Source organism: Numenius arquata, chromosome Z, assembly GCF_964106895.1.
Source record: "Numenius arquata chromosome Z, bNumArq3.hap1.1, whole genome shotgun sequence".
Classification (NCBI taxonomy): domain Eukaryota; kingdom Metazoa; phylum Chordata; class Aves; order Charadriiformes; family Scolopacidae; genus Numenius; species Numenius arquata.
In genome coordinates, this window is record NC_133616.1 from 46186522 (window position 1) to 46214417 (window position 27896).

At 37.0% G+C, this 27896-nt stretch overlaps 1 protein-coding gene across 2 annotated transcripts in view; it reads right to left on the reverse strand.

The window, feature by feature from the left end:
• Window positions 1-3431: 3431 nt before the first annotated feature.
• Window positions 3432-27896, reverse strand: part of CDC14B (cell division cycle 14B) — a 46288-nt gene continuing 21823 nt past the window's right edge. Inside the window, exons 5-14 of one of the 2 annotated variants that reach the window (XM_074166092.1) lie at window positions 25476-25552; window positions 21290-21356; window positions 19772-19834; window positions 18781-18868; window positions 18210-18440; window positions 16287-16425; window positions 16002-16155; window positions 15142-15242; window positions 6838-6954; window positions 3432-3471 (exon numbers count right to left, since the gene is read on the reverse strand). In XM_074166092.1, coding sequence (XP_074022193.1) covers window positions 3432-3471; window positions 6838-6954; window positions 15142-15242; window positions 16002-16155; window positions 16287-16425; window positions 18210-18440; window positions 18781-18868; window positions 19772-19834; window positions 21290-21356; window positions 25476-25552 — 1077 coding nt within the window. The remainder of the gene's footprint in view (window positions 3472-6837; window positions 6955-15141; window positions 15243-16001; window positions 16156-16286; window positions 16426-18209; window positions 18441-18780; window positions 18869-19771; window positions 19835-21289; window positions 21357-25475; window positions 25553-27896) is intronic. The other variant, XM_074166091.1, reaches the window with a different exon arrangement.

Consider the following 27896-nt stretch of genomic DNA (forward strand, 5'->3'; position numbering starts at 1 on the left):
CAAAAATCATCTCTCTCAACCTGCTGGCCATGCTTCTTTTGATGCAGCCAGGATGCAGTTGGCTTTCTGGGCTGCAAGTGCACATTGCCAGCTCATGATAAGGTTCTCACCCACCAACACCCTTAAGTTCTTCTCCTCAGGGCTGCTCTCAATCCATTTTCTGCCCAACCTGTATTTGTGCTTGGGATTGCCCCAATTGGGATTTGACCCAAGATACTACAGCTTTTGAGTATGCTGCATACTTTTGAATAAGAGATCAAGGGAGAATCCATCTGTCATGTATATTAAAGAAGGGAAAGAATTTCTAACTAAAACCTCCCAATTGATGACAGCAGAAATAACTTCCTTCAGCTGCTCTGTGGAACAATGGTGATGCAGCTGCCACCACATATTCCATTTTGGCAGGTAGTGCTTCACAACTCAAAAAAGATTGAGAAACGATCCCTACCCATGCCCACTCTTCATTCTTGTAATTAAGACAGCTTTGGTATGGCATAATAAAAAAGCTAGACAAAGTACTAAAAATTCAGAAGAACAAACTAAGCAATGCAATTAGATGGGACACAATGAGGTAATGAGCTAATTTTCCATGTAAGGCTGTTTGGAGAGTTCAATGACATCTATGTGTTTCTTACTAAGAAGGGGTATCCTGAAACACATTGACGCCAAACATGCAGTTTTGGTTTAGCTAGAGTTGCTATTGTGTGTTTGTGCATTTGTTTTATGCAAATTTACTTCTGATGAACATGAAAGTGCTAATGGCTCTGCTGGTTACTGTAAAAAGGCAAATTCCAATTTGGAATTTGGAAGGAGTGTGAAATAGACTGATCCTTTTTAGGTTAAAAACAAAGACACTAAAAGAGGAAGCTCAGCTGAGAGAAGGGCAAAGCCAAACACAATAAATATTACTACATCTTTCTTGCTTTGGCTCTTACCCTCTCACCTTGAAATCTGTCATCGAATTTAAAGTTAACGAGGGCTCTGTGGTTAATCAAGCTTTTATGTACTGACTTTATAGTTAAGGATGATTGGAGATAGTTGCTAAGGAGTGGATCAAAGTGAATTGTTTGAAGGAACATCTATAGCCTAATTATTTGGTCTTTGGGGGACACTTAAGACCTTAAATGAACATCTAATCAAGATCTTTCTACAAACAATGGCAATTTGGCAGTGAAAAACCAAGTCCAGGCGCTCTTAACTGAACTGTCTTCGTTATAATACTAAAACACACACAGAGATGTCAAAAAGACCCAGGTGAAAACCCTTCCTCCATGCAGGCAAAGTGACTGAAGAGAATGACACAGCAGATACTATAATTGTATATAAATTACTAACCAGTCATTGTAACTGGGCATGTACTACCTTGTGACTTTTGTTTATAAATATAACAAGGAAACCAGCATGGGGTATGCTTGATTTGTGGAAATCCACCGAGCACCCAGGCCTGAATAAAAAGCAGTATCTCCCCTGTGTGTCAGAACTGGTTCATTGGACACCGGACAACGAATGTGCTTTTTGGACAACAACCTCACTAGTTGCATCCCTTCTGCTTCCAAGATAAGAATTTTCTTCAAAAATAAACACAGATTCGTATTTGCACAATAGACCTACTATTGTGGTTACCTGTACTTCAGCTTTTGGGCAAGTGGCTTAAACAAAAAACAAAACCAAAAGAAGACAGGAAATTTTAATCACTGTATCAGGATGAATTCTGTCCCTCTTTTAGATGCTTTTTCACCTAGAAAAAAATGGTGGTGAGGGTGAAGGTTAAGAGGAAAACAAAAAGTATTTGGGGTCTGAGCCTCAATAGTCCTTTATTTTGCACCATACAAGCCTCTTCTATTTTCTTTGTATTCATATTTGCAAATTTTGACAATCCAAACTCATGGATGCTAACTGTAAGCTTACACTTCACATCCTACTGCCCATCCGAATCATGATGCTCTTGCCAGAAAGTGTTTTCAGGCTAATGTGTGGTTATCCATACTGGCATTCAAAAATCACCAGCCTAACAGAAAGCTTAATTTTAATTTAAAAGGATGTAGATTGAAACAAGTCACTGAACCTTCCCATTTACATTCATAAAAAGAAAATTCTCCCATCCTTGCAGAAGTAATCTGTATCTTTAAAGACTTCAGTCATTCCATTGCTAACATTTCAGATCTCTCAAGTTCTTCTACTTTCTACTGTAAGAGTCACTAAATCAACAGATAACTATCATATTTAAGGCTATGTGGTAACAGTCCTCATCTGAAAGGTATGCAGCTATAAACTTCAGTTGGCAGAGAAGGGTACATCACTGCAAAGTCAGCTTTGAGATTTCATAATGTGAAAAGCGGTGGGGAAAAAATGCTTTGTAGTAGATGAAAATTTCAGATCTCAGATTCCTCTAAAAATTACACTGCTTTTTACAGAGGTAAGCTGTAGTTTTTAAAGTGCTAATTAGATGTTAAAAGCTATACCCACCCCTGGGTTCCACTACTAATCTCAGCGAACAGCAACCTTATTTTCCCTTTTTTGTGTGCTGCACTCATTAAATGTCTCAAAGCTAAAAAACAGTGACACCCACATGTTAAGTGTACTGATAAGACCCGGGAAAAAATCCAGCCTTTTAGATATGTTAATCTAAAGTTACCTAAAAGACCTGAAGATAAGAGAAGAAACAGTAATGATATTTCAATATGACAACACTGCTTTAAATGGTACGCTGTTTTTCCTCCCCTTTAAAATCATACCAGGTTTAAAGCACTTACAACTAGTTAAAAGAGCCATTGTCTGTGAACAACTGAAAACCTATTACTATCAGAAACAATTACTTATAGTTAGCTTTTTCAAAATAATCAAACCACACAACCTTTGAAAATAAAGCACTCTTTGGTGGACAATATTTACTTTGTGTACTCAATATGCAGCTTCATAAAAAACTTCATACAAAATAATAAAGAATAACCAATTAACACAGGAGAGTATCAATACTATAGGAAAAATGCTTTTGTGGTTGATTTTCAGTCTCAAGTGGGGACTTGAGACCAGTCTGAATGAACAACACAGATTTGTATACTTAAAAGCTCCCACAATCTTTTCATTTCTGGTGGTCAGCAACTAAATGATTGCCATCACAATTTATACACATGCATCATACATACTAGCAAACCCTCTTTATAATAGAGAGCATAATTTTTTATGCCTGAGTCTAAATGTACACAGATTTTGTTGGTTTTGTTTGGGGAAGTGTTAGCACATTAGGAAAATGTCTACCAAGTATGTTGACATTCATTTTATTCTACAAGTAGGGAAGAGATTCTTCTGTTTCACTTTTACTGAAGAATGGAGCCATAGTAATCTTCCTTGAATAGCATCAAGTTCCCTCTAGAGGTCACATCCCCTTCACTCCTGAATATCCTCTTTAACGCTGGTTGCTTATCTGAAATTTAACGCAATACTGTTCTAGTCCTTGAGACGGACTGGCTGCTGAAACAAAACATATTTGAGGAAGAAAGTTAAATATGTACTCAATGTATTTCAAGGAAACATTTCTGGCAAGGTAAAATGAGCAAACAATACTTCAAAGAAAGAAACAGAAGATAAAAGTCACTGCATTTAAAAACATAGCAATACTGGTTGTAGAGAAAGCATACGCAGGTCTGATCACAGACAGTATGAAGAAAGGAGGCATTCCATACAGAAAAGCAACAGAGGATTGAAAGTACCATAATTTCATTAAGGGCATTTGCTGTAAAGCATTCCTTTTCTTTCTCTCTCTCTGAGGTATCAGACTGTAGGAAAAGTAGAAAGAATAGTAAAGAAACATTATTTTTTTTAAAGCTATATTTAGATCACATATAGATAAGCTCCGAAATGCTGCAGGTAGTTATCAGTGTTTGAACAAGGGTGCAGAAGGCTGCTTTACAAGTCCCAGCAAAGCAAAAGCATATGATTTTTGAAGCATATTCCTCTTCGTTAGTTTTTGTGATATACCTTTTGGTTTAAAAGCAGTAAAGGAATCTATACAATACATTTTTCATACATTTCCTCACATACTCCCAATTATTATTATGTAATAAACTTGAGCTGCATTCCCTTAAGCACCTTGACCTACCAAAATTCTTTCACCTCTCAGGATTTAATTTCTAATTAATTATTTACTATATACATAATCCTAATTCTGTGATGTGTGGTAACACGGAAAAGACTGTTGCGTTTCAGTCTTACTATAATTCAGTATGTATGTGTATGTGGATGCACCTTGTTAAAATATAAAGATGAACTTCTTGGTAAGTGGCAAATTTACAAGGACATCTTAGGTGTAGAAATAAAGGCATCCACAGAAAAACACTGTGGATAATGCTCTAGTAATGTGATTTCCTGCAGTTCAACAACAGTGCCATTTCAATCACAAGATATAACGTGTTATGTCCACCAGTACTGGTCTTTCATAGATGGCAGCTGACATCTAGAGATGTTCTGCAAAGGAAATTCAGCGAATGTTGTGAACAGGATTGAAATTACCTAAATTCTCTTTGCAAAGCCAGAACAGAGTGTTTTAGCTGTAAGTGGCTGTTTTGGCTGAAAAATCATTCCGGTGGCATTCCATGATAGTATGCCCAACAGTCTGAAGGACGAAATGGCAAATGAATTACCCAGCTCTGCAGATTATATTGTGTTAGGATGGTCACAAATTTGATTCATCTACAGTAAGAATTGACTAAAACAACATAAAGCATCAACAAATGATATTAATGTAAAAATACTGCAAGATGTTTGTGTTGGACCAGAAGACAGAAATGACAAGAAAATGAAAGAATAAGGGTACACAGTAACATTGGAAGTTCAAAGAAGGCAACAAGGTCTTGACAAACACAGATGTTGGTTAGGGCATGATCCCAATTGTGGAATAATAATTATTCTCCTCTACTCTGCAATCTACTTGATCTTGAATAGGTGAATCAATTTGAGCACTATGAGGTAATGCAAACTGCACAGACTTAAAGAAATTAAATACACTTAGATGAAAAAAAAAAAAGGGATGCTCAAAAAATAAATGAGTGAGGGTTTGCCAAATGCTACAGGAAAAATAAAAGGACACCTACAAGATTAACAACAAAGTACTGCATTCTAATTCCATGAAATTGCACAGTCAGACTGAAGTAACCCTCTAGAGGGACCAGCACCCAATTAGCCCTCTCAGATGACAAGGTATTTAAGAACTCCAGAACTGCAACATAACTATTTAGGACAAATTTGATTATGGGATCCAAGCATAAAGTCACTGAAATATTTTGACCTCAAAAGTCATTAGAAAATAACCTGTATGTGGAATGAAATATTTGGGGTAGAAGTTTTAGAAAATCCATTAAAATATAAGTACTTTATGAAGTTTGAAGTCAATCTGCTCTTTGGTCCACACAGTCATAAATCTGGCAATACACCTAAAGGATTTCTTTCAAAATAACTGAAATCTTCTATGAACTCTATTTTAGGGATGTTGATTCCTACCTACCTAAGGATAGATATTCTCATCTCACACAACACAAAGGTCAACTTGGGGGTGTGTTTTCCAGAAACTGAAAATCTCTGTTCAATTATGCATGTGCATGTATAGCTACCAAGAGTTTCAAGGAGCTTAAAACTGGGAGAGGCGTGAAGAATAAAAACAGCAGGCAGAATTCCATCAGTCTGTTTGGACCCAAACTGACATGGTGAAAATGATGCAAAATGGAGGAAAAACCCAACCAACCAAACACCAAAACCTTGAGAAATACTTCAGATTTTTAGTAAAATCTGCATTCCAGGAAAAAGTGATTATTTTTTAACATACTGTTATGTGAACTAAAACATATAGCCATGTAGCCACTGCTAAAAATTCTCTGACTAGAATTTACTGCAGTCTACTATTAATGACTATTTCTGTTGCCTGACAGAGTGAATTTTTTGTATTTCTGTTACCTTCAAGGGGGAAGAAAAGCTCTGTGGGGAAAAAGCTGCACAAGAACATGGAATTTTCAGCAATATTTATAAATCAAGCTCAATAACTACTAATGTTATTTGCCACCTTTTACTCTCCTCAACAAAATAAGTCTCTTCGGCACCTGACAGACCCATTCAAAAGGTTTTCACTATAAGCACAAGACAAATTCTGGTCATTTTTAAGCACTGGGAATTGCTTGGAAATTATATTAAGCCAGACTCCCAGGCTCATCTTTGATAATGACCTGGAGAGCTGCCACAGCTGCACACACAAAGAAATATACTAGTAGTGTGGCCATGTGCTTCTGGGCCAAAAGGCAATTTCAGTCTTCTATAAATCCATCTGAATTTAAAATTTCATTAAGCTTTACCAAACACGTTGAGTTCAGATTATCAGTCATACTCTCAGCACAAAATCTCATAACAGCATACACATGCATTTTATCCACTTCACCTCTCCACTACTACTGCATTTTAGTTATCCACCAAATTCCTCTTAGTTTTGACTTCATGTACTGACTGATAATTGACTTAATACTGTGAACAACTTTTCCACTTCTTACTTAGGTTTGGTAAAGAAAGGCGCTTTTTTGTCACCAAAATCCCTTACTTTCAGTAATTCTGACCCACATTAGGAATTACAATATAAAATTCTCAAACTTGAAAGACCAAGCAACATGAACAAATGACTTAAGATTTAAGGTTCCAGATATTCTCAGTACATGACATAAACCATAAAATCGTTTCTCATTTCCCATTGCTTGGAGGAGAAGTTGAACTGTGGCAAAAGCTCCTGTCAGCAATGGATATGCCAGCTGAATGTATATCCTAGAGAACAGTTACTGGATCTGTAAAGAGGGTAACTCTCACCTTTTTAAACTGTTTTTTCTTGCAGCAGACCTGGTAGTTCTTTTAGTAATGTCTGTACTGTCAGAAATGCTAGGTTCAGAGGTTTTATTTTTCTGAACACTGGACTGCAGAATTACTCTGAAAAGAGCAGGAAAAAAAGAAAGATTATATAACCTGAAAGTTTCTAGGAGAACTGAAAAGAGGTTGCAGCTGAGCTAACAAGTATCAGCTGGCTTTTCACAACTCATTCTGAAAAGCAAATTGTTCTGCCTGAAGCACATCCTTCTCCTTATAACATCTTTGTTTTAATTATGGTAATGCAAGTTGTTTTATTAGGGGCATAGCAGCTCGGTTTGTTGTTTGGTTTTCGTTTCTTTGCTTTCAATGAATGGATTAAATTAATGGTTTTGAATTTCCTGCTAGGTTTTTGGAAGATGAAAAGCTAAGAAATTGTATTTTAAATTAATGCAACAAAACAAAAAAAAAGATAAAATATGAAGTATGCAACAAAAACATACATTATTTTCCAGACTGACACGGAAAGGAATTCAGAAACAAACCCAAGTAATTCAATTTGTGAGGGTCAAAGTCTAAATCTCCTGCAATTAACTGTGAGATATTCCCTTCAAATACAGTAGGAAAATCATTGCATACGTTGGCATTTTGTGCTTACAAGGAATTACTACACCACACTGAAAACTCAGCTTTACATGCTGGTTGTGCTTAACCGCTTCTCTGGAAGACTCTAGAGTGATATATTGACTATCTCCTAAACACGTAGATAAATCCTACTGTTGCTTACATCAATAACAATAGAATTCCAGATTGTGAAATGCAAACTATTTCTAGCCACGAGACAACTGGTTCATAGGGAAACCATGTCTTCTGTATTCCTAAATACTTGTAGTGAAATTATGATACTATGGAGATAAAAAGTGGCAACTGGCCAATGGAGTCCACAGATATCTATTCAGTGCATCATTTTACTTGTCTGTTCCCCAGTCATTGCATCTGTGCAAGTTTCCAACTATAAAACTATGCATCATTTTAGATATTCAGGCTAAGAGTAAATTACTGTCTTCCCCCTCCATTGACTGGAAATCAAAACCTTCATTAAGTTGTATAAACTGCAGTCCGGATGATTAATACTCTGAAGAAACTGTTTTCAAGGAATCCTAGATATGAACATGAAATGTAACTTTTGGAGCAAAAGTGGACAGAAAAACATATGAGAAAATATAAGTATTTTCATATATAACATATTCACCAAAAACAGAAATAGAAAAAAAATTCTATACTTTCACTGTTTTATATGGGTTTGATAACAGAATTAGGATATGCTTTGGAGATTACACAATTTCATCTAAAATAAATTCTGTACAGCAGTAAAACTGATCAGCACCCTTATTTACCACATACTTCTAGATTGTTTACCAAACAGATGACTACAGAACCACAAAGTTCCAGTATTTCAAATTTCTAATTGAACAAATCTCTGTGAACATTTCAGACTTGCAAATTCTCATCACTTCATTCGCAAAAGTCCAAACCAAAGAGTCTTCTCTTCCTCTGAGATAAGATACAAGATTGTAATGGCAAGTACTATCAAAATGCAAAGCAAATTGTACTGTGAACACAACACATCCAAAGTCGCTTTTTTGAGGAATCAGTTATTCAAGAGGCTGAAAACAGAAACTAGATACCTTCAACATCATATCATGCTTCTGTAGACAACACAAATTCTTCTAATAGAAACTTGTTCTCCTTGCATGCCCAAACTGAAAAGGTTCAAAACCTAGAAGTTCACTTTATAATTTCTATTGTGTTCTAGTATTAAAACTTAAAATTCTCTTTTCAGTGCCACAGTTGTCATACAGCATAAACACATCTGGGCTACTGCACTTTCAACTAAGCTCCAAAAATGACACCAGTGGTGAAAAAAAGACCTGTATTGTACCTTTTATCTGTGTGATTAGCAATTTCCAGGACTGAATTGAAAGTACAAAACTGGCTTAACCTCATAACATTTAGTCACTGAAATGTAAGCATGACCAAATCGTGGCACATGCTGGTTTATTAGTGCTCATGCAGACAGAAATATGGAAAAATCATGTTTTCTCCTTATATATATACATCCAGTGTCTCTCTGCAGGAAATGTATAGAATGTACATATAAAGAAAGCAAGTTATTTGAAAGTTATCTAGCGGTTATAATCTTTCTCTTATAGGTGCCCATTCTTTCCAGACATCAAAAGTTCAGAAAACAGGTCAGTATACATGGCTTAGACTTGTATACTTAGCTAGTATGAATGGAAACACCGTGAAGGGTTAAGATATCATCTTGCACAAACACTTCATCTTTATAACGTATCATAGGTAAGTCCTTACATCCCACAGAATTTCATTTTATCAGTTCAAAACAAACAAACAAAAAAGAGGCTTTAAATGGGAATGTGACTCACAAAAAATAGTCACTACATATAATTGCACCTTAAAACCAATCCAATCACAACATCATCCTCTTAAAACTGCTGTATCTACCAAAGGGTGGGGAGAAAAGGACCTGGCTTATGGGTGATCAGAGCCAGCTCTGAGCATGGTAGAACATATAATACCATCTGCTCTTCAGTAGATATGTAATTTTTACATCTCAGCAATATACAACTTCACACTGCTACCCAGGAATAAAGATTATTTGAAATCCCTGTGAACAAAATGTTTGCTGAATGAACAGATAACGTTTAAATCAGACTAAAATTCTAGACTTCCAAGGCTGATAGCATCTCAAGGAAAACAGACAAGGTTCCATTTACACAATCATCTGACATGGTGTTACAACTAAACACCCGGAGCTGCCTTTGGGCCCAACAACTGTCATCTTAGGAGCAGTAACAGTGCTAGCAGAACTTTTATTAGAATGCTACTGCATGCATGTTTAAGGTAAGAGAAGGAACTATCTTCAATGTATGGAATTTTGATTTAACACAATTAGGCTAGCAGCCTCACTTGATAGCAGGTGTAATTGATAGGTTTTATAATGAGGCCACAGTATAGAGGAAATCCTCTCAAAATCTCAGCACCAAAATATAAAATCCCAAACTACATTGGAGAAGGGTAAGATCCTCAGGACACCTACCTTAATGCTTTGTAACTGTTCATGTAAAATAGCATGTTATGTTGTACGTGACAACAACCAACTTCCAGAAAAACCAGCAGAAGGAGCATCCGATGTATGCCAAGGTTTTTCAACTCAATTAAATATGATGTTTTTTCTTTTTAAGAAAAAGCAGAATGTTTCCTGAACACAGGGTACACGATGCTGTAGGCTACTAAAACTGGTAATCTGTATATCATAAGAATTTTTCATCTTCAATTAATCTGTAATGGACTCATCACTTGGCAGTTTTGAACCTAGTATAATCCCCAAACACCACACTAGTTTATATACTACTTTCTTATTCAAGCTAATACATTGGCCTTTAAACAAATCAAAACCTGCTTAAATGGAACAGTGTTTGGGGTCAGTAGCACCATCTTTTCAATAGTTCACAACTTTTTTTCACCATTTAGGTACACCATCAGGACACAAAAGCCCAAATCCCACAACCCAAGACAAAATCCAAAAAACTTGAAATGCCAGCAAGGAGAGAAATCAATCCTCATAACGAGCTTTTTTAAAAGAAAAATGATTACATTATCCTAAGAAGGGATGAGGGGAAGAGAGGTTACACAGGAGTATGTCTCCTCTGACCTGCGGTGGGCATTTTATTCTTGCCAAGGCTATCCGTTTTATAAGGTCTGTCAAATGCAATATTGCTTTCTCCTTCACCACCTCAGGTTTTTTAGGAAAACAGGCCAGAGATCTCTACCACTGTTTCAAGTCATTGATAGGCAACAAGTGACTGATACTTTTCAGTCTACAGGGCTCCAGCCAAAAGGACTGCCAGGCTAGCCCAGAGAAATTAATGATACTGATTAATCATTTGATCTCTTAAAGCACAAGGGACACTAGCTGCATAATGGAGAGAATGTTAGTCTAACTTTTAAGGGAAGCTTAAGTGTTTTCTCCGACATAAACCAACACTGCGTGATTGTCAATCCTGGATACGAGGCAGCAGCACCAGTAACCCAATTGTTTGCATCATGACACATTTACCACATCAAACAGTCTTTTCCCTTTTCCTCTAGCAAGGGAGTTTTTAGACAGAACACAGAAACTGTAAGAGAAAAAAAAGGATGGTAATTGAGTGAAACTGATCAGTTTCCTGTACAGGAAAACAAAGGACAGATTTTTTTCTTTTTTTTTACCCAGTGTTTTAAGTTTAGCTTTTTACACTGTGTTTAGAAATCTGAGGCCTGACTTCTGGAAAACATGGGACAAGAAATTCTGCTACATTCAGTGTAAAACTTTGACAACAAGCCTCTCATTTGAACTATTTGCTTAGACAAAGTTAGGTACCAATGAAAAAAAAAACCAGCTAAAGTGACCTTTAGTTCAGCTTTGGTTTGGTTGTTTTGTTTTTTTTTCTCCAAAAGAATAGATTAAGATGACCACAGCTAGGGCTAATAGGGTAACTGAATTGTTCACAAGTCCCCCAGTTCTCATTATTTAGTTATTAGGTCATTTACTTTAGCAGAAGAGTTCCATGCTTTTTGTAAGTGTGGACAAAAAGTTGCAAGGCTCAAGGTAACAAAGACAGAATCTCCTAGGCTTAATGCTCTGCCAGGAGAGAATGCCTTTTCTTACTTAGTACGCTGGTGTAAAACACTTTTTCTGACCTATTCTAGTTTCCTGGCAGCTCCACGTGCTGCTGAAGTTTTTTTTTGGCCAAAAGATGGAAGTTGCCATTTGATGAAAACATTGCACTTTTTAAGTGGAAGCAAGGCACAGCAGTCACTGCAGCCACTCTGACAAAAGCAGTGTGGAGAAAGAGTGGAAACTGTACTCAGGGACCTAATATGCTTTTAATGCTTTACTCAGCTCCTGAATTCAAGTAACAGAAAAAAGAGATTTAAGTAGTCTCCTAAAGCTCTATAAAAAAATAATTGAAAACAAAAGAAGATGAAGCTAGACTGGCTGGGTAAACAAGTGACCCTTGATCTAATACTGTAACCTGCCTCATCTTCTGTTATGTTAAAAAGGAAAAAAGAAGTCCCATCTAACTGCCTCTTAATGGCACATAATACTATAACCTCTTAGTAAAAACAAAGACTTACTGACATTTCTAACAAATTCTAATTCCTGGCATTTCATATGAGTAAAACCATCCTTTGGGAAACTAAGCTTCTTCACAAATTCATTAATTTCAAAATAAAACTGGCACTAACATCTTAATTTGCAACACGCAAAAAATAGGATCATATTTTAAAGCAGTACTTTTTCCATTTTACAAACATAGTTTTGCTTATATAGTTTTGCTTATCTGCAGGAGCATGCAGAGAAGAAAGACTTTAAAATTAGAAATTATCCTAATTATAAAAGCTTTGCACTTTTTTGTATTGCAAGCCAGCCATAAAAATCACTCAATTATTCCAAACAATATATACAAAAATACAACAAAACCAGAGCAGTGAAATTTACTCTTGCAACAAAGCTGGTAAGAAACATGACATGAAAACATGCATTTATGAGATACTAGACAGAAAGCGTGAGGTATTGTAGAGAAATGGAATGGGACACTTACACAGTGGCTCTCTCTCAGGGGGTCCTGATGGTTACTATGTTCTTAAACCATCTAGACAGAATAGCAGGCTGGGCAGAAGGGAGCCACATACAATCCACCAGATGACAATGCTACACAATGTAGACACCAGCATAGCTAGGAGCCATCTAAAAAAGGGGTTGGAGGGGGAGGAAAAGATGAACAAAAATTCAAAAGCAAAAGCTATTGGTGCATTTTAGCTTGTTTCAAGTTCTTCAAACGCATATTGCTCTATAACTTTTGCCAAGCATTTTCTTACTTTCTATGACTGTAACAATCCATGCAATGATAAATTGCCAAATGTACTATCCATGTGTTGCTGGAATCAAAGCAAATTTTCTGAAATCCTCACTATAGTCATCTATTCCAAAGAAAGTTTACATTACTCTCTTGAAAATAAGTGTATGCTGGGGCAGTACATCTCTGACCACTTGCTGTCATCTCTTCCGCAATTTGATCAGCCTGTACTCATACATCCTACTTGACAATCATGTATTTTAACGCTAAAACAGTAGATCAGATCAGTTTGTAGGAACAATTTATGTACAGATGCAGATGATCGGGTATACTACCTTCCTGTGTTCAAAGTAGCAAAAGCTAATTCATAATCCTTTGCCAAAGGTGCAGAACATTGCTAGAAGTATCCATTCATCAAAGCATACAGAGTTTCTACAACCAAATTCAATAAACATTAACAAACGCTATACACAAATCCCTTGCAACTTAAATGTAAGAAATGTCTCTAGCTCTCAAAGACTGTAATTGTCCCAGCTTCTGGTGCTCTTATTTTGCCTTTTTTTGTTTCTTTTCTGTGAAATAAAACTCCATAGAGGATTCTGAAGCTTCTTTCTGTTTGCTTAGATAAAATGAAATAATTTCGCTGCAAGATTAATTGTTTTTAACAGTATGAACTAAAAGGGAAGAAGTCTGACACCTCTTCTAGTAAGGAAGACTTCTGACTCTGGTAAGGCAGCTAAATATTCCTAGTGATATTTTCATTTAACAATAGCAGCACAAAGAATGTAAAAAGCTATACATTAATTTTTCACCAAATTATTTCAAGCTGCAAACCATACAAGTAACTCAGGGGAACAGGAGGAGGGAAATTCCAACTCCCTCTGTGACTATGCACACTATAAAAAACAACTATAAGCTCTAGATCTTTAATGCTACAGAAGGACAAGCTAACTAGTTTTGATTAGAGCAGTCGTTGCAGAATGCTTCATGAATGGAGTAATATTTTAATAGTTGATAAGCTTTCTGCATATTAAGACAATGGCTTTGAATAGATTATCATACAGACTACATTCATTCTACGGAACATACAATAAACAAGACCTTTCACAACCTTTATTACATGACTTAAAGTACCTTTTATGAAAAAATATTATGAAATGGAAACTAAGGCTCTATGTGCCTTAGAAATTAACATGCAAGGTAGCCGTTTCTGTACTGTCCTATTTGAGTTAACTGAGGTGATGTGTTTTGGGTTTTTTTTAATGTCAACTGGGTACAGGCTTTGTTCTGAATCTGTTGTTTCTTATATGATTGCGTGTGTAAATGATGAGCATGAACAAAAGAGAATCTTTAAAACAAAAGCACAATTCATACATAGCAATGTGTGACAGTTTCAAAAGACATGTTCCTTTACACTCAGCACATTCTTACTACATACCTGTCACTTTTTCAAAAAGACTGATGACACTGTTTGGTCTTTAAAAAAACAAAACAAAAGAAAAAAAGAAAAAGAAAAGGCCAGCAGCTAGCAGCATCATCCCCTACAGAAAGCACAATAAAAGCCAAGTTGCCTTTGGTCTGTGACTCTGGTGCTGTGTTATTTGCAAAAATCTGACAGCTAGGGGTCACCATGTCTCTCCTAGCAACCAAATGAGATCCAGATATGTCTTGCAAGTCCTGCATTCTCTTGTAGTTTCTTTTAAGGGCAAACAGAAAGTTTTTCTACCTACAGCTTCTACAAGCTACAACAGATGCAATCGCTATTATAAACTTTCTTTTACAGGTGGTGTTCCAGTACCTGTCTAAAATAAAGGTTCCCTGAGGATAAATGGACTTGTTTTGAATTTATTTACTGAAATAGTGCTACTCCCCGCCTTCCAGATCTACCAGTTGTTATCCCAAAGCCCATAGGATTTAGGGAAATTTCCTCTCCAAGGAAGAGGAAGTGAAAGGAAGCTAAAGATTCTTCTTTCAACTCTTCATAGATAGCTGACTTTACTTCAAAAATGCATACTTTATTTCAGCCAATCAAACACCACCATACAGAGTCATACTCTTCCATTTTTATACTACCAGAGGAAGGACAAGGGAATGTTTGTGATTAAACTAAAAGTAAAGCATTCAGAAATACTATGGGAGCTTGTAAAGTGCAGACTACTGGAATCTGAAACAATGCAGGAAACTAGAAACTGAGTGATGTAGCTCTTTAACGAACTTCTCCTGCCTCCTTTGCACTCACCAAGCCTTCAGAGAAATGGTGAATCTTATGCTTGTTTTAAATGAGTAAAAGCAGCCTTGGCAATAAACTCTTGGAGGCAAAGGGAAGTATGCTTAAAGAAAAGGATAAAAGTATTTCTTGCATTTGTACATTCAGGAACTCACTTACGTTAACAGTGATGCAGTTGAAGCTTTTGCCTGTCTTCTACTTTTCAGAGCACGAAGTTTATCACCTTGTGTTACACACTTTGTTTCATCTTCATCACTGTACTGGATAAGTGCAGGCAGGGAAGGGATAAATCAAGATTAAAACATAGACACTTAGACATTTAAAAATTAACCTTATCTTAAATCTTAAAGTTAGAAATATCCCAGCAGGAAAGTTTGTCAGCGTAAAATCAAAGGAAATTCACTTGCATAAATGCAATTCTGCTTTTTCCAGTTTCCTGTTTGCTGCTTTTAAATCTGTAAATCATTAAGTGGTCTCATGAATTACATGCATCAGAATGTTGTCTACCTTTAAAACAGTTGAAACCTATTATCAAGTCTTTGCTCAGGTACAATTTTCACTCAAGTACAGCATTTTCCTCCTTCACTTGCCTTCTTAAAACAGCAGTACTGTTTTTTTTAAAAGGTAGCATCAAAAGGTATTATAGAAATTGCAGTTACTTAGAAACTAAAAAGAGCAAAAAACCTTTCATCTCTTCCCTCTAAACAGATACAATGAAGTAATAGACAATCCAAAACAAAATCACAGTGTTTTTGATTGCAAATTTTAAATACTTTTTTTGTTCTAATATCTACCTAATTATTAAAGTATAAGGATGCTCCTACTTCACCTGTGTACTGCACTTCATTTTTCATACTTGCTGTCCATAACTTCCCCCCCCATATCCCTTGATACAAAAAGTGCAAACAGAAAACAGTTTGATTAACATAGTTTTACTGTACCCACAGGTTTCTTCAGAACCTGAGAGATTCTCAACAGCAGTAACAATTTTTAGAAGAGCACTAAGTTCAGATGGTTACCAGTTCAATGTCCTTTTCGCTCATTCTCCTGTTCCTTGTATCGTTAATTGAAATATCATCTACTCCTGAGAGAATTCGTGTTACAGCAATTTTACGGTTTCCTTTCAACTTTGCATGGAAAATATCTCCTTCTGTCCAAAGTTCTGCCTGTTTGCTATCATAACATGGAAAAAAAAGCCCAAACCACAACAAATTAGCACTAAAGATTATTAAATGCACAATAAGAAAAGAAGAAAAAAGACATCTAGCTCTATTTTTGGAATCATTTATAGTTAATCTACTTACTCCATCAGGAAGTGTTGTTGTGGTCCAATCACTGAACCAGGTCTATTTATTCTAATCCAGGCAATAGTTTCAGCAGCTGTCATCCGATAATGCTTCATAATATAACAGGCAATAAGTGTGCCAGTTCGTCCAAGACCAGCTGTGTAAGATAAAAAAATGGCTTCTTTTATATACCCATCTTCATCTGGAATCTGCTGTAGCTACAGATGTTGTTACTTGGACAAATAGTACTTGCCGAGTTTATTAAACAAGACTGTTACTGATCAAACTTGCTAAGTGCAATCCACTTTTTGAATTTTTTTTCCATACACAAGGTTGCTAACACATTCATATGTTTTTTTTGAGTGAGGTAACCTTCCAAAGCCATCGACTTTACAAATATCTTTAAGTTTATCTATCTTTATTTACTTATCTATCTATGAATATGTATAAGAATGTTTTTATGCATGGGATAAAACATCTGGCTTTTTTCCAAAACTCTCAAAGCACCTCTTCCAAATCAATCATACATTGCCCAGAAACCAGTTGTTCTTCCAATCCCTCCTCTAACTAATCTGTTAATTTAGTTGCCGAGAAAAAGACAAATTTTGCAAAAAGCAAGTCTGGGTACTAGCTGACTCACGCAAAAAGTACTCCAGAATGAGGAACAACCTTCTTTGCAAAGGCCCTCAAAACAGTTCTATTTACCTTGGGAAACATGAGAAGCAAAGGAGGACAGCTCCAGCTAAGCAACTTCTCTCCTCAATCACTTGCTATAAATGCCAAACCACACACCACCTTCTCTCATTTAACAAGAGACTAATCAACACCAGTGTAAAATCTTCAGTACAGCCCAAGAGGTAAGACAACCGGCACAACACTTCCATGCCTTGATGAGCTTTAAGAACAGGCTACAGCATTTTATTCTTTTCTCAAGAGTAAGAGCAGGTTGAGGAACATAAAATAGTCTAGACACTATTAGTATGATAGATACCAAAGAACATCTTAATTTGAAAGAAAACAAAGCCTTGTACCCTTGACATTCAGTACTCAGTCATAATCAATTAAGCAATATGCCTGAATTTATCAGCTCAGTGGAGTGTAAGAGTATGCATTTGCTTCCCAGCAGTCAAGATGATGTTTTACCGATTCTTCAACTTCACAGTATAACCCTGTTAAACACACAGCAAATGGATGGCAGATCCAGGAACAAAAATGCAGTCTTTGCAGGTCCCAGGCAAATGAGTTAAGAAAGGCCATTCTCCTTCAATCACAGCATTATCAGGAATGCTAGTGAGGCAAAGTTTGTGTCTGATAGACTATTAAAGATGGTGTTGAAAGTGAAACATAGTTCCTCTAGAACCACAGAAAATTCTGTCTTTATAGTAGCTGCATTGGGCATGCTCTGATAATCTTTTCCTTGGCAGACCAGCTCTGGAGGAATAGATATTCACAGCATGCCCAATGTAGCTTGCATAAAGGATTTCTGAGAGATTAAGATTTCTGTAGTTCTGGAAGAACACTCATACTTCATGAGGAATCTCCTCAAAAAGCTGCATTGATATTTTCAGAAGTTTATGACTTGGTATATTTAACCATGTATTTTCAGAAAGACCTATAAACCTTGCCAGGAATTCAAATTCCTGCTCAAAACCATCCTGTGACAGTGCTAACACTTTCCAGCAGAAAGCTGTTAGTACTAGCAAGCTCACTTTCCTCAACCTCATTCTTGCAAACAGCTGGGAAGATTTTTCTGGATACTTAAAAATTTAGAAGATGAAGTGCAGAACAGAAGCATAGAAAGAATACGTATGGAAAAGCTGCAGTTTAGCAGAAAAGTTAATAAGTAAATATAATATAAACATAATGGAATTATAATGCAAAATACCTCAGGAACTGTAACTATAAGCATCACTTGTAATATAAATTGTTTTTACACTATACCTTTGCAGTGAACGGCTATAACACCTTCAGCATTTTCACAAATATTTAGAAATGTTTTAACTATAGTATCACTAGGTGTGCTTCCATCAGCAAAGAAGAGGTCAAAATGCTCAAATCCGGCATCTGTAAATCGTTTGGCATCATACAGTTTTTTGTTGAGGCGTATTATAGTGGTGACCTTATGTTTCCTGAAGTACGGGAAATAAGCCTCTGGAGCATGGTGGGGATAGCCTATTTGAAAAAAAGAAAGGAAAAACAAAGGAAGAGGGTAAGGCTCAAACTGAAGAAATAAACAAAGACTCAAAAACAAGAGATGAAAAAAACTTCAAAACAGAATTCGTGTTCAACATAAAGAAATAGACTAACCGAAAATGGAATTTTAACATAATCACCTAGGTCAGGTACAATCAAACCAAGCATTAAAATTTTACTGCCAGGGTTCTTACAAAAGAAAAAGAGCCAAGGAAAAAACACACTGTTTGAGGAACAATTTTTAAAGCTTGTTCTTACAGATAACAATCAACTAAGAAAGCAGTGGGCTTGTGTCCCCCACCTCCTCTTTTAAGCATACCATTTTCAATTTTACTTCTTGAATGAGGTCCACTGAAGGCAATGAATTTGTTTGGTATTATCCAGTTAAAATCTCCATTTTCTGCTCTCTGTCAAGAGAAAATGCTTGGTTTATCATTATCCCTGTATTTTCAGGCTTTTCCTTATTGTTTCAAAATACATGCTAGATAGAAGTGATGTACAATTTTTGCCAAAGGAAGTTATGTTAGTCGCCTGCTTTCTTTTCCATCGGGAGGATGCCAGATGCTCTCAAACTCACTTTTCTTGACTGTGTTCTCCTCTTTCTAAATCAGTTTTAGAACAACACAACCAATGCCCTTCAAACGAAGGGCAGCTTCCAGCTTTTAATTTTTTATAGGTTTCTAAATTATGACCTTGGCCTTATGTCTGTTCCCAATTTAAATCATGGTTTTTTAGACTTTAAGAACACAATTTTCTTTTTACAGATAACTGGCAGCTTTACATTTCTGAGACTGCATATAGTCAAGAGTTGCAGTCCTTCATTGTCACATCCGTTTCCCAAACCCTGAAGTGAATTTTATAGGCTTGGGAGTTTCCCAGTCCTCTTTCCTTCTTTACCTCCAAAAGTGTTATTATACCTTTGACATGTATTCACAGATAAATACTTTAATTGCTCTCCAGAATTCAGTCAGACTTGTATGCCCTTGAAGTTTCTCATGAGGACCATTCAAGAATATGCAGTGCCTGTAAAAGTGGCCAAATTGCTGCTCCCCAATCATCTTCCAAGGCTTTAATAATAATGGAGAAAAGCATTTATTTCCATTTCTGTTTCTGCTTTCCCCCCATGTTTGAGGCTGACTATGCTTAAATCTGAATTTCAATATTCTCTCTCTGACCACACACCTTTACAAAGTTTAAAGAGACAAAACAGAAATGGAACCTAATACTACAAAAAAATAGCACGTATTATAAACAATCATCTTAGCATTAGTAACAGCAAACAAATCAGAAGATTGATACTGAACACTTACTTCATAATGCTCATATTCATTTACATCAAATGTATTGAAATCCAGGAAACCATACTGCAAAGCCTAAAATTCAGAATACAGCTTTTAACAAAGACAACATCTTTTCAATGAGGACAGTTTATCACTCTTTTAGGTTATTGAAATCCTCTATTTTCTACTCTTTCGGATAGATTTCTTCATCTATTTGGAAAAGATACAGATCAATTTAGTCTTGGTTCAAAACAATTATAAATTGTAATATAAGTGAAGTTAGACAAGCAAATCCACTTTTTTTTCTTTTCATTGAATCACTAAAAAATTCCAGACTACAGAAGCATTCAGTCTTTTTATTACTGCTAGGAGTACAAAATAAAAAAGATAAAAATAACTGGCAAAAATTATATATTGAAATTATGAACACATTCTAAAATCTGCATTCAAGGACTGCAAGTACTTTTGTGCATGAATGCTATTTGCTCTTATTATGATGCTAATATCTTTATTGATTTTAAATCATTTGCAGACACACAGTCCTAAGCAGACACTAGGAGGGTCCCTGATGTTCTGTAATTATCCACAACCATTATATTTAATATTATACAAAAAACGTAAACTTTTGGGTAACTGGTAGTTTACCCACTTGCTGAGTCAGGAAGCACATGTAAATATAAAATTTGTAAATGTAAAATTTAGAATGTAAAATATTACATTCTAATCTCCTTACATTCTAGTCTCCTCTTTCACTGCATAATCTTCTGTAGTTTTACTTGCTGTTCATCGGTACTAAGAATAGCAACTCACTTTAGGCATACAAGCAGCCAATGCCAACACATCCAAAAAAGCTGAAAATCACAAATCTGCGAGAAACTGGCTTAATCAGTAAACCCACCAGTATTTGGCAGAGACATTCACGATACAAATGACAGTAGTAGGGTGGAGAACTGCAGAAATCCCTGTTGCACTACTCATACAGACTAAAAAGAGTTCATATAAATTTCCTTGCCTTCAATGCCACGTTACTTCACCATTATATTGCTACAAAACACTAGATTATGATAATTTGTAGTTGGGAAAAAAAAAAAAAAGCACCTTCCTACTAACATTTGTTCTATTTGTATTACTAAAGCAAAACTTGAAGTCATTAGCACATGCTGCAAATGCCTTAAAAGTATCACTAACCAATTCAAAACCACTTTCAAAGGTTATATTCAGCCTAAAATGTAACACTGGGGGGACACAGAATAAACCTACTGTATAGCTCTTAGGGATTAATGTCTGAATAACTGTCCTGAGAGATTACATAAAAAACCCTCAAAATTCCCTCTTTAAAATCTTCACTAATTGATTACATAAGGTATCCGTCAACTTCTACGGATGCTGTACCTAGAAACTTTGTTATAATACATAATAACCTAGGCAACAATCAGAAAAATCTGCTACTGCACAGCTCTAATTGGATCCTAGTTTACTAAGCCTTCTTTTTCTGCTGGGCAATATTTACCTGACCTTTTGCAATATGAAAAATATTGTTTTACTCACCTTGTTTATTGCGTGAAAACAGTCCAGCAATGTGAGATGAAAACTGCAAGTACCAAAGGAAGCATCCCTATAACATATGATGACCAAAACAGTAAAATTATCCCATTTTAGTCCAAATGAAAACAACTGAAGATATTTCTCTAAAACACCTTTAAAAAATTGCTTCAAGATAATGACAATTATGGTGAAATAAGTATATCAAATGATTACTTAATTTCCCATACTTTGCATCTTACAACAATAACAAAACAAAAAATAAGTTATATTAACATCCAAGAGTAAGATTACTCCAGTTGTAGTTTTGGTAAAACTGACATGTTCAATTTCTGACATGAACATTGAAACTGGTATGTTTCAGTGTTCATGTTAACGAAGAACACAGCACAAGCTCCTTGTGGCAAAAGCTAATGCCTAAGTTAGTAACATATTCTAACATACACTCTTAGAACATTTTCTTCTGAAATACACTTTTAAAAAAGTCAAATTGTAACACAAGGCAAATTTTTTCTTCAAACTCCATGTAGAAGAAAAAAAGATGCTGTGCATATGCATTCTGTGTATATGTGAACAGCATCTTCTTAATAAAACTAAGATACACATTTGTGTAGATCTATTAAAAGACTTTCCTTAAGATGCATAAAAAAGTTTATGCTTAAACATGAGAACAAACTAGTTTTCATTAAAATGCCTGCTTTCAACTACCATTTTTCAAATTCCCTTGATCCAAGAATGGCATAGTACGTAATGGCTTAGTACGTGACCATTATTAGATTCCATAAGCACTGTACAATAAGCATTCTACAGGAACACTATAGTCAAGTGAAAAAATAAATTTGAACTGAATTTACATCAAAGAATACTATGTCTTGGCAGAACACTTTCTTTTGAGACCATGCAGCCCTCATCAGCAGAGAATCATTAGTGTTGCAAAAAAGTAAAATAGCATGTTCAAATTTCAACAGAGAGGAGGAAGAACTTTGAAGAACCCGGATGGCTGCCTCTACAATTTGTACCCTTTTCCTCCCTAATGAATCAGCATGAAAAGTGGGGGAAAGAATCAGCAGGGGAAGGAAATAACTGAACACCATTCAGGTAAAAGAGAAGACAGGTAAAGGTGACATTGTAGTGGGCATCTGTTAGGCCACCTGATCAGGAAGAACAAGCGGATCAGGCCTTCTACAGAGAGACAGGAGCAGCCTCACATTCACAGGCTCTGGTCCTCAGGGCAACTTCATCCTGATACCCGTTGGAGGGACAACATAGCAGGACATAAGCAATCCAAGAGGCTCCTGCAATGAACTGGTGACATCTTCCTCCTCCAAGTGATACAGATGCCAATAAGGAACAGTGCTCTCCTCATACTCACCAACAAGGAGGTGGTCATTGAGGGTGTGAAAGTCAAAGGCTGCAGTGACTATGAGGTGGTGTTCAGGATCCTGAGGGCAGAGAGGAGGCTCAAAAGCAAGCTGACAACCCTGGACTTCAGGAGAGCAGACTTGGGCCTCTTCAAAGATCTGCTTGGGAGAGTCTCATGGCATAAGGCCCTGGGGGGGAAAAGAGGCTCAAGAAAGCTGGTTAGTATTCAAAGATCATGCCCTTCAAGCTTAAGAGCATCATCATCCTAATGAACATGAAACAGGCAAAAATTTTAAGAGACCTGCATGGATGAACAAGGAACTCCTGTCCAATCTCAGACACAAAACGATAGCATACGCAGGGTGGAACGAGAACAGGTAACCTGAGAGGAATATGGATACCCTGTTTGAGCATCCAGGAATGAAGTTAGGAAAGTTAAAGCCCAAATGGAATTGAATCTGGCCAGGGATGTCAAAGAAAACATGAAGGGCTTCTATAAGTACATAGGTGACAAAAGGAAGACTGGGGAAGATGTGGACCCATCAACAAGTTTGCTGATAACAAAAAACTGGGAGGAGTGACTTGATACGCGAGAAGGTTGTGCTGCCACCCAGAGGAACCTTGACCGGCTGAAGAAATGTGCTAGCAGGAACCTCATGAAGTTTAGTAAGAAGTTTGAAGTTCTGCACCTGGGGAGGAACAACCCCAGGCACCAGTACAGGCCAGGGGCTGCCCAGCTGGGAAACAGCTTCGCAGAAAAGGACCCAGGGGTTCTGGTGGACATGAAGTTGAACATGATTTAGCAATGTGCCCTGTGACAAAGAAGGCTAATGGTATCCTGGACCACACTAGACAAAGTATTGCCAGCAGGTCGAGGGCAGTAATCCTTCCCCTCTCCTCAGCACTAGTGAGGCCACACCTGGAGTACTGTGCCCAGTTTTGGGATCCTCAGTGTAAGAGAGGTATGGACATAGCAGAGAGAATCCAGCAAAGGGCTGCAAAGATTTTTTTGGGACTGGAGCATCTCATATAGAAGGAAAGGCGGAGAGAGCTGAGACTGTTCAGCCTGGAGAAGGCTTACGGGAGGACCTTATCAATGTATACAAATGCCTGAAGGGAAGGTGCAAAGAAGACAAAGTCAGGCTCTTTCAGTGGTGCCTAGCGACAGGACCAGAGACAATGGGCACAAACTGAAACACAGAAGGTTTCCTCTGAACATCAGGAACCACTTTTTCACTCTGAGTGTGACTTAAGCACTGGCACAGGTTGCCCTGAGAGGCTGTGGAGTCTCTATTCTTGGAGACACTCAAAAGCTATCTGGATGTGGTCCTGGGCAACTGGCTCTAGGTGGCCCTGCTTGAACAGGAATGTTGGACCAGATGACCCCCAGAGGTGCCTTCCAACCTCACTAGGATTCTAAAAGTGAAAAAATAAATTCTTTGCATTCTGCTAACAAAAGTTTCAGTGTTTATAATGACCTTAAGTAGCAATGACCTGATTGACTAAGACTTATCCTATGGGAAGGTACTGTTTTTGTGGAGGTGAAGATCTTAAAGAACAGGGCCTAGACTAACATCTCAGATGATTAACACAATCTGAATTCCTCTATTTGTACCAGGTTTAGTTGCACTAGTAAACTCAAGAAAATGGTAAAGTTTGCAGACACTTCAACAGACTGCATTCTTCAGAGACTGGACCTGTCTTCAGAAGTCAGCTCTCTGTAAGTCTTATATACAACACATCTTTGCATTTCTTTTAGTATTGCTGTTGAAGTGATGGTCTGGGAATATGGGCATGGTACATGACCCAAGTAAAAAGGTACCGTCTCCATCATCCACATAGACCTTTACGATATTTAGAAACAAACCTTACAGTCTTCCTAAGGAGGACTTTTGTTCTTCTGGGAATATAAAAATGGAATTTAAAAGTGAGAAATGGGATAATGGAAGTATGCAAATAAAGACAGGTGCTACTACTACATTATATTTTGGTGGTAGCAGGGGGGAAGTAATAGAAATTCAAATCATCAAAAGCCCATCTCTTGGCAAAACAGCTAGAAAACACAAACAAGCAAGGGCTGAATTAATCACCCCATGACAATATATTTGTACAGTAAACTTGCCTCCCAAGAAGTTTTTTGGCCATTCTTTTCTGCATATTGTGGCAGCCCATGGAACGTTAGCTTAGTCCAACTTTTACAAATCCTTGTTTGAAAGAAATTAAGAAGTTGTTCCTGTGCACATCAGATTGACTTTATTTGCTACATTATGCAGTAAAGCATATATCACAAACAGAAGTTTGTGGCCTGAAACATCTAGAATTACATTCCCTCAGGGTCAAGCAACCATGAACCAATGGTTTTACACATTTCCTCACTGGTAAAAAGACATGCATTAAAGTTACAATAAATCATAGGAAGTTAGCTAGCATTCTCTATGCACAAAACAGTTTTTGCAGGTTATTGCACACATTCCACAAATGGGAAAAATTGAGTGCTAGAAGCATTACAAGCCATTTGTGATGAATGACAGATAGTTTGATATATTTAACTATCAACTACTGGCACAAAACCAGACTGCCAAGTGAGAAGCAATGTAGATCAAAAAGCTCAACAAAAGTACATAGAAAGCAGCACGGCTTTCACCTTCTGTCAGTACACTTCAGTACCAGCTAACACCCCTGTTCAGCAGTCTGCACTTAAAGCTCAGGCAGTGAATGTGTCATGTGTTAAAACTTCAACAGCCTCCCTACCCCCAAATTGGTACTGATAAATGCTACATTCTTCTTCAAAATATCAAGGTACAGGAAGTTCTAACAACTTGTTATTTACCTGAAAGGAAGATATGAAACGCTTCCAGCCAATATAAGCCTGTACACGTCTTCTGGGGATTCTCTCAGGTATATTATCTATTTTTGTGGGAAAGGACAGAAAGGAAAAAGATTATTTTAAGATTGATATTAGTAACTTCAAGTCACTTGTTTACTACAGAAGGTATAATTAATTATCACAAAGCTTAAAAGTGCTGGAAAAGAGTGGCATCAAGAACAAATGTATGCAAGTGTGCAACAATAAAACTTACATAAAAAGTTTAAAATACTGGTCAACCTAGAGGGATATCTATTTTTAAAGGAAATTTATAGATTTGTGCAGGATTTGTTCAGCTGGAAGCTACAGTGAAAACGTCCTGTCCCTCTGGATTCTTCCATGTTTCTATTGTAACTCTGCTGGACAGTCTGTAGATTCAGTATTTTTTTTAAATTAAACTTTTAAGATGTAAATCAAAACACAAAAAGCCACAGACATATCAGCAAAGCTATTAATCGTCTGGTCTACCAAACTGTGTACACTCAGCAGACAAGATTAAAACAGTAATTCCTGTATGTTTTGATTTTCCTACATCAGTACATTAGCATTATTCCAAAGCCTGTACTTTCGCCTTTGCACTGGTGAGGCAGTTTCAGTAACTAAATCCAGATGCCATAAAGGAAAAAAAAAAAAAAGAAAGAAATCTGTAGCTTCAGAAGCAAAATCCTAAGAACAGAATTAAGTAACATACTTGAAGCACTATGTAGCAAACTTTCTACTGTCAAAACCACTCAGAACAGAATTCACATTGGATGAACTCACGACAAATACCATATGGTCTTCCATCACGACATGCCTGATCCCTTTTGCATAGCCTCTAACACTAAACTCTCCTTTAAGAATACCATAAAACTCCTCTTTTATGCAAATCATGTCTTCCAAGACCATCAAACACCATCCCCAGCATGGCCAGGAGATAACAAACATGAATAACAAGCTGTCATTAACAGGTCAATATTCAGTCATTTCAAGTTAATACTTTTTCTTTAAAAATGCATTTACTGAGCTTTAACACACTACAGAAAGTTATATTTTTCATCAACATTCCATAAAATTATTTACATCTCTTATGACTTTTTTCCCTTAGAGGTTTTTTGAAAGTAAGAATCCGAATTAAAATTCACCCAAAAATCTAAGTGTGGCATTTTTTATTTTTGTTGCTTTTGACATTTTTTTCTTTTAAAAGCTGGCATTGCCTTTCAAATTTCTTTGATGCTGCTGCAAAGCCAGTTTGAAGAAATGGCTTAGCATACGTTCAACATCCTCTTTCCACACACACACACACATATTCTTGTGAGGTGAGAATGGCTGGTGGAACAGATGTTGCTCAAAAAAACCAAAAACAAACCACAAAACAAACCCAGCTGGAAACATATCCTAACAGACAGCTAAAACAAACATGGCAACAGGTGAACCCTCTGATTTGATTACTGTGTTAAGTATGTTCTGAGAATTCTTCCTGTGCAATTAGCAAAACCAAAGGAAAAAACATCTGTCTCAAGTAGTTCGGTCAAGTAATGAAAACTGCATGTTTTGTCTGCGTGTGTGCTTTCACTGGGGAGGGGTAAGCGACTCTTGCATTTATATTGGCAAGCATACACCTGGAATAGAAAAGAGACTTTAAAAGAATAGAAAAGAGACTAAAAAAGTCTTAAAAGTGCAGGAGCAGGCTGTCCCTGTGTGCTGTAAAGCGAGTCATCAGGGGAAAAGACTGGCCTAGCTGAACAAAGAGATATGGTCACAAGTCGGGGAAAAAAAGGAGAGTTTATGGCCTTTGGAAAACGGGGCAGGCCACTCAGGAAGATTACAAAGGTGTTGTAAGGCTATGCAGGGAAAAGATTAGAAAGGCCAAAGTCCAACTAGAACTTAATCTGGCCTTGGATGTTAAAAACAATAAAAAGAATTTCTATAAATATATTAGTAACAAGAAGAGGACTCAGGAAAATCTCCATCCTCTATTGGATGCGGGAGGTAACGTAGAGACAAAGGATAAGGAGAAGGCTGAGGTACTTAATGCCTTCTTTGCCTCAGTCTTTAGGAGTAGAGTTGGTTGTTCCCTGAGTACCCAGACCCCTGAGGTAGCAGATAAGGCAGGAAGCAGAATGAAGCCCCCGTAATCCAAAGGGAGGTGGTGAGGAACCTGCTCCAACACCTGGACATACACAAGTCTATGGGGCCAGATGGGATCCACCCAAGGGTACTGAGGGAGCTGGCAGAAGTGCTCACTGAGCCACTTTCCATCATTTACCAGCATCCTGGTTAACTGGGGAGGTCCCAGCTGACTGGCATCTAGCAAATGTGACACCCATCCACAAGAAGGGTCGGAAGGATGATCCAGGGAACTCCAGGCCTGTCAGTCTGACCTCAGTGCCTGGGAAGGTCATG